The sequence below is a fragment of the Misgurnus anguillicaudatus genome, chromosome 10 (genome assembly GCF_027580225.2).
Source record: "Misgurnus anguillicaudatus chromosome 10, ASM2758022v2, whole genome shotgun sequence".
Classification (NCBI taxonomy): Eukaryota; Metazoa; Chordata; class Actinopteri; order Cypriniformes; family Cobitidae; genus Misgurnus; species Misgurnus anguillicaudatus.
In genome coordinates, this window is record NC_073346.2 from 36,308,320 (window position 1) to 36,315,159 (window position 6,840).

The 6,840-nt window shown below is 36.5% G+C and overlaps 1 protein-coding gene across 3 annotated transcripts; it reads left to right on the top strand.

Annotated features, from left to right (window-relative positions):
* The first annotated feature begins 2,557 nt into the window (after nt 1-2,557).
* Nucleotides 2,558-4,849, top strand: LOC129449049 (protein rapunzel-like). 3 transcript variants are annotated; one of them, XM_055211805.2, is made up of 3 exons: nt 2,558-2,646; nt 3,231-3,709; nt 3,895-4,849. In XM_055211805.2, the coding sequence occupies exons 2-3, from the start codon at nt 3,268-3,270 to the stop codon at nt 4,119-4,121; spliced, it is 669 nt and encodes a 222-aa protein (XP_055067780.2). In that variant the 5' UTR covers nt 2,558-2,646; nt 3,231-3,267; the 3' UTR covers nt 4,122-4,849. The 3 variants fall into 3 exon arrangements, with proteins under 3 accessions (XP_055067780.2, XP_055067781.2, XP_055067782.2); XM_055211806.2 differs by having other exon boundaries at nt 2,569-2,646; nt 3,341-3,709; XM_055211807.2 differs by having other exon boundaries at nt 2,589-2,646; nt 3,374-3,709.
* The last annotated feature ends 1,991 nt before the right edge of the window (nt 4,850-6,840 follow it).

The following is a 6,840-nucleotide window of genomic DNA, read 5'->3' on the forward strand; positions in this document are numbered from 1 at the left end:
CTCATTGATTTCACATATCAAAAAGAAATCGAACCACAAAAGAACCCAAAAGCGAACCGTACTCAGACCACCTCTGGATGCAGCTGTTTGGCAGTTACTTACTGTAGATTTAAATTAGTTATTTATTGGCAACAGTTTGCTTAAAATTAAATGTGCATTAAACATTAAAGGAATAGTCTACTCATTTTCAATATTAAAATATGTTATTACCTTAACTAAGAATTGTTGATACATGCCTTTATCATCTGTGTGCGTGCACGTAAGCGCTGGAGCGCGCTGCGACGCTTCGATAGCATTTAGCTTAGCCCCATTCATTCAATGGTACCATTTAGAGATAAAGTTAGAAGTGACCAAACACATCAACGTTTTTCCTATTTAAGACGAGTAGTTATACGAGCAAGTTTGGTGGTACAAAATAAAACGTATCGCTTTTCTAAGCGGATTTAAAAGAGGAACTATATTTTATGGCGTAATAGCACTTTTGGGAGTACTTCGACTCGGCGAAGTACTTCCAAAAGTGCTATTACGCCATAAAATATAGTTCCTCTTTTAAATCCGCTTAGAAAAGCGCTACGTTTTATTTTGTACCACCAAACTTGCTCGTATAACTACTCGTCTTAAATAGGAAAAACGTTGATGTGTTTGGTCACTTCTAACTTTGTCTGGTAAGCTGCCTATTAGAGTACACCGTTAAGCTGTTTCCCAGTAACTTACTGTACTTAGATTTAAATGTACAGTTATTTACTGGCAACAGTTTGTTCAAAGTGAACATTACACACTAACAAGTCTTTGTCTTTACAGAATAAAACTATAAAGTAACAGCTTCATGCAAAGCATTCTGGGAACAAGAAATCCTTATCAACCTTGTTCTTTTTGTCCTTTACATTTTGTGTCCCATAATGCTTTGCATGAGACTGTTATTTTAGTTTTATTCTGTAAAGACAAAGACTTGTTAGTGTGTAATGTTCACTTTGAACAAACACTCTAAAAACAAACGGTGCTATATAGCACCAAAAGTGGTTATTTGCTCGTAATCATAGAAGAACCATTTTTAGTGCCATATAGCACCGGTGAAGCACCGGTGAAGAACCTGTGTAGAACCATATAGTGCTATGTAGAACCAAATGTGGTGCTATAGTGGTGCTATATGGCACCTATATGGTTCTACACAGGTGCTTCACTGGTGCTTCACCGGTGCTATATGGCACTAAAAATGGTTCTTCTATGATTACGATTCAAATCAACAGTTTTGGTGCTATATAGCACCGTTTGTTTTTTTTTGAGTGAACTGTTGCCAGTAAATAACTGTACATTTAAATCTAAGTACAGTAAGTTACTGGGAAACAGCTTAACCGTGTACTCTAATAGGCAGCTTACCAGACAAGTTTTAAATTAACCCAGGACTAAAGGCCATATAGTTATATTAGGACATTTGTGTTATATTAGGACCAGAGATGTATAAAGTACTAGCGACCCAGACTTGAGTAAAAGTACAAGTGCTCTATCAAAAAAGTGACTTGAGTAGAAGTTGAAGTGCTCTTTAAGCACAGCACTTAAGTGGAAGTACTAAAGTATTAAACATGCTTTGTACTTAAGTATTGCAAGTAGTTTATTTTAAAATATACTACTCAAGTACTGAAAGTAAAAGTACAAGTATTGTGTAATGTAGTTATTAAAGAAAACAGTCAAAAGTTTGAATATGATATTGTTTATATTATTTCAAATGTTTAAGCTAAAGGACACTCACAATTCCTTTGGCTGTAGCAGGAGTACAAGGACATGAATGTTCAGATAATTCAGATTAATTTAACTGATATGGCGATAAAGAATTCAGAATTAATGAAATATTTGTCGATAAAATGGTAATAGGTAAAGGTACAAGGTGTTTCATTGAATTTAGGTTTCCTTCTTTCGCGCACACTCGCCCTTTCTTGCGCATTCTCTCTCTCTCTGTCTTTCTCGCGCACTTTGGTTCTCTCTTCGCTTCACATTTTTCCACAACCCCGGCTCATATTTGTGAGTGAGAGGGAGGGAGGGGTCGCACTTCACTATCTCCAATTGGTTCAGACCACCATGTGACCATGATTCGTAACATTTGAGAGTAACGAGTAACTATGCAGCACATAAAAAATGTATTGGAGTAAAAGTATTAAACTCAAAGAAAAAATGTACTGAAGTAAAAGTGGAAGTAGGAGAAAAAAATAATACTTCAGTAGAGTACAGATACTGTCTTTTAGTACTTAAGTACAGTAGTGAAGTAGTTCTACTTCGTTACTATACATCTCTGATTAGGACATACTGTTGTGCATTTTAAGACAAAACAATGGCACTGATATATTTTATGATTTGACATTGCAAGCTGTTTTCAGTTAAGACAGCTCAAATATTTATTTTAGTCTGGGACTAGGCTGTCCGGGAAACTTCCCTTGTATGTTTAAGCTCTAAAAACATTTAAATTAATCACCTGAAAAAAAAAAAAGAATTAATAAAGAAGGCTTATTGGCTTAAATTTATGGCGTAGCAAAATTGCATAATCTGAACACCCCTATTTATTAAGCTAAAATGGTAGAGACTTGTATTACTGGTTACCGCTCAGTAGACGTGCAGTCGTGACAGAGACTTTGGCGAAGGTGCCAGCAATCTGAGGTAAGACGAGTTGTTTTATCCAATGGCCAGGTCACTAATATACTGTATGGATGCATCGGATAATTTAGATGCACATTGGCTCTCATGCTTGTCAGCACACTTTAAAAAAATAAATGTGCTACAGTGCTAGAGAAGAACCATTTTGGGTTAAAAAACCTTTAACATCTGAAGAACTGACATGATTTGAGAAAAAATGGCTTGATTAAATTGGCCACTTGTTTTTTGTTGTACCATTGGCTGCTTTTTTATGGAAGTGCCTGTACTGACAAAGTCAGTACATGCAAGGCTCTGTGAAAAATAGAGAAAAATGTTAATAATAGAAAAATAAAACATTTTACATTTTAACATACTATAATCATAAAATATGTGGTTGCATGGGGTTTTAAGAGATTTTGGTTACACTTTATTTTTTGGTGCCTTTGGTACACATTACATGAGAAATGTGCCAAAGCACATTCTATTAATAGTCTAAATTGTAATATTTATTTATTACATATTTTTCACATTTATGTATTGTATTTAAATATATTTATCTTCCGAAATTGAATTTAAGGTTGATCATTTTTAAATGTTTTTTTCTTTAGGTGAGCATTATCATTGATCCGTCCTTCTTCAGTCACAATGTCTGACAAAAAAAGCAATTGGACAGAGAACCGTAAGAAGGTTTTAAAGTGTGTATCCATGTTGATTACAGCAGCCGCTCCTTTCTGTCCCATCATCAATTTAGCTAAACCTTTCATCCAGGAAATACTGAATTCTGTGGACGATGGAGATCTCGAGAAACTCAAGTACGAGTTCGGTAAAATGCATGATGGCCTCAATAAAATATTGCAGATGAGCCAAGAAACCCTGGAGGTGATCCAGATGGGCACGATTGAAACTCAGTTCAGTGATATTGATGAAAACATTGTCTATCAGTACAACAAATACAAGGAAGTCATAATGGCAGAGCCAGGCAATCTGAAAAAGAAGATGGCGGAGTTTGTAGAATGTTGTGAGAATAGCAATACAGACAATAACATGCGCAACATTTACGATGTCGTAATGGAGAACACTATCTTCGGTAAGTAAAAAATATGCAGCATTTTTGTTAAATTAACTAAAATATTTTATGTTACTCTAACTTAAAAAAATTAAGTTAAACAATTTCAACTTGATTTTATAAGTTATGTCAACTTTTCACAAGCCAAAACTTAAAATAGCAAGTTGCAAAACCAAGTTGTTTTAACTTGCTGCACTTTTTTACAGGGAACCTGGAATATTCACATGTTAAAAAGGATGCAATGGAATACTTCTTGAACCGCCTCAACTACCTCTTCTTCATTGGTTTTATCGCTATAATGGGCTACTATGAAGCCAAAGGAATAGACCTTCAGGTTCCCTATGATCAGTGGCTGAAAAAGATGAACGAAGTGCACCAGAAGTTGCAGGAGAGAAAGCTTAATATTCCAGCACCTATGCAACCAATGTCGTAAACAATCATTTTGTTGCTTTCTTGCATGCATTGACCTGAGTCATCTAACACAGCTTTACCCTTCTGGTGACTACAGGTTATGCAGATACACATAATGATGCGTCTAATTTTCTATCCTCTATTTTTTCATGATTACAGATTTACCTTGGCTCAGTTTAACACTTTAAGACAAATACTGTATATTTTACACTTTATATCTGTTTAGTTGAAAATCTACTGCTGTATAAGATTAATAACATCACTCAAGTGCTCTTTTGGTTTTAGCTGAAGATAAAGATAAGTTAAAGATAAAGATAAGTCAGCTAAAAACTAGCAAAACGAGCTGTGAAATCCCATGCTAAAACCAGCCTCCTATACCAAAAACTTTATTTTTTTTTTCAGCATCATATTGCTTTAAAACTACATAACTATTTTATACACTGAAAAAATGGTCGCTAGTTGGTCGCCTCATTCGGGCAGTACCCTGTAAAAAAGCACACATTTGCACCTAAAGAGTTCATATAATAACCTCAGAGCTAGCTACGTATTGATACCAAACGTAGCCTATACATGTCGACACCTAAATTTTACAAATCAGGACCTTTTTAAATGGTACCTGACAGATAGGAAAAATTTTTGACCAATTGTTTTTACAGTGTATATAACAATATAAAAGGATCTCTTCCTGGCTGTTCTTTTTTATTTACTTATAGAGGGAATATTGTGGGTTTTTGCATTTTAATTTTGCATTTTAAATGTTTTCAAACTCATCGAGTTTTGTTACAATTTTTACAATTTTCAATAAAGATACATAAAAAAAAAACAGTTGGTGTGAGTTAGTCACGTGTAACCTGGTGCACATGGCAACTTACTTTATGTAAGTTTTGCTTTTGTTGGAATTCAACAGATACTCAAGTGGAATGACCATTCTGATGTGCGTTTCCCGAACAACGACGTAACTCACTGCTGAGCCAACATTAGTAGGATGCATAGTTGGAGAAACTAACTACCTTGTCACGACTGTTTCCCGAAAGCATAGTAACTATGTTGCACATTTGTAGTTTGAACCATGTTGGTTTAACAACATAGTTGATGATTTCAAATGGGAAGTGAAGTACTAATTAATCTGTTCAAACAGATTTAATGTCGGATTATTGCTGTAAATAACATATATTGCATCGGAAGACTGATTTTGTTATCGTGATTTAGTTATCCGTTGTTTATTTTTAAGATATTAAATTAATGCGCAAGTTCCCTCTTACGTCCCACCTCCCAGGGATTCCCCAGGGTCTTAAAGCTCGTAGGACTGCGCACATGCGCAGTTTTCAAATGCAGCGCTTTAATTCTGTTAAATATAATGTAAATAAATATTATGTAAAATAATTTTTTATATATTTAGAATAATGGATATAGAATATAGAATAACATAATACACAATAGCATAAGCAGTCAAATTTGCTGCGGCTATGACGCGACATTATGAGCGAGCATATTACTAATGTAACGTCGAGAAGAAGAAGCTAAGTTAAGCCCAAGCAGGCTACCTCCCCGGGGTAAAAAACCCCCTAGGAGAAAAAAAAAACAAAAACCCCGGGTTGTTTAGCCGAGGAAATAAAAATAAAAGTCCTAGGAGGGAAAAACCCTTGGGAGATATACATGTATATACACACATATTAACGGATAAGGAGCTTAAGCAGAGATTAAGCAGAGATTAAGCAGAGATTAAGCGGATATTAAGCGGGTCCTGCTGGTGGTCGTTGGTCAGGCATCAGCTGGGCATCACATTGAAGGACGACCAGTAGATCAGAGGTGTGCCGACTTTCACATCTACCGGAACTGGGTCTGGTTGTCCCATTGTCCTCAGGGTCAATGGGACCCAGGGACGAGACAGGGAGAGAAAAACAAAATCATATTAGTGTAGGGGCCGTTCACATGTAATGCAAGTGTCACACAGTGATGTGGTTGAATCAGCTTAGTTTCAGACAGACTAACTATTGCAGCATAATTATATTATCCACAGTTGAGGATTTTGCAAATTGGGGGCCCACTGCGACGGTATATATGGTAACTAAGGGTCACCTTCCGATTTTTAAGAGAAAATGAAACCTGTCGACCCGTTTGACTAAGGCCTGTAACCCCACTGTCGTCGTTAATGCAGGTTCAGTGGCAAACGGGTCTATATTGCATACTATTTACAATATCACGAAAAAACCCCAACATCGCAACCTGACCATACGGGTCAACCCGTTTGACTAAGCCTGGAGGCCCCACTGTCGTCGTTAATGCAGGTTCAGTGGCAAACGGGTCTGTATGGCATACTATTCGCAATAGAAAGAAACCGCCAAACTCACACCCCAACCATACTTGACAACCCGTTTGACTAAGGCGATAAGCCCCACTGTCGTCGTTAATGCAGGTTCAGTGGCAAACGGGTCTGTATGGCATAGTATTCGCAATATAAAGAAAGCGCCAAAATCACAACCCAACCATACGTGCCAACCCGTTTGACTAAGGCTGGAGGCCCCACTGTCGTCGTTAATGCAGGTTCAGTGGCAAACGGGTTTGTATGGCATACTATTCACAAGAACACGAAAGTTCCAAAATCGCAATCCGACTATAGGTTAAGATAAGATTTTTATTTATTTATTTGGTTGATCTGTGTTATGACCGCGAGTGCTTTGTTCCGTACAGATAACTATTTCGAGTTAAGTACTTTTACTAGACAAATTATGCGAATGCTT

Excerpts from the sequence above, each read along its gene's own strand:
- LOC129449049 (XM_055211805.2), top strand. The coding sequence starts at position 3,268 with ATGTCTGACAAAAAAAGCAATTGGACAGAGAACCGTAAGAAGGTTTTA. Across the intron at positions 3,710-3,894 it reads AATGGAGAACACTATCTTCG|GGAACCTGGAATATTCACAT; the intron begins GTAAGTAAAAAA and ends ACTTTTTTACAG.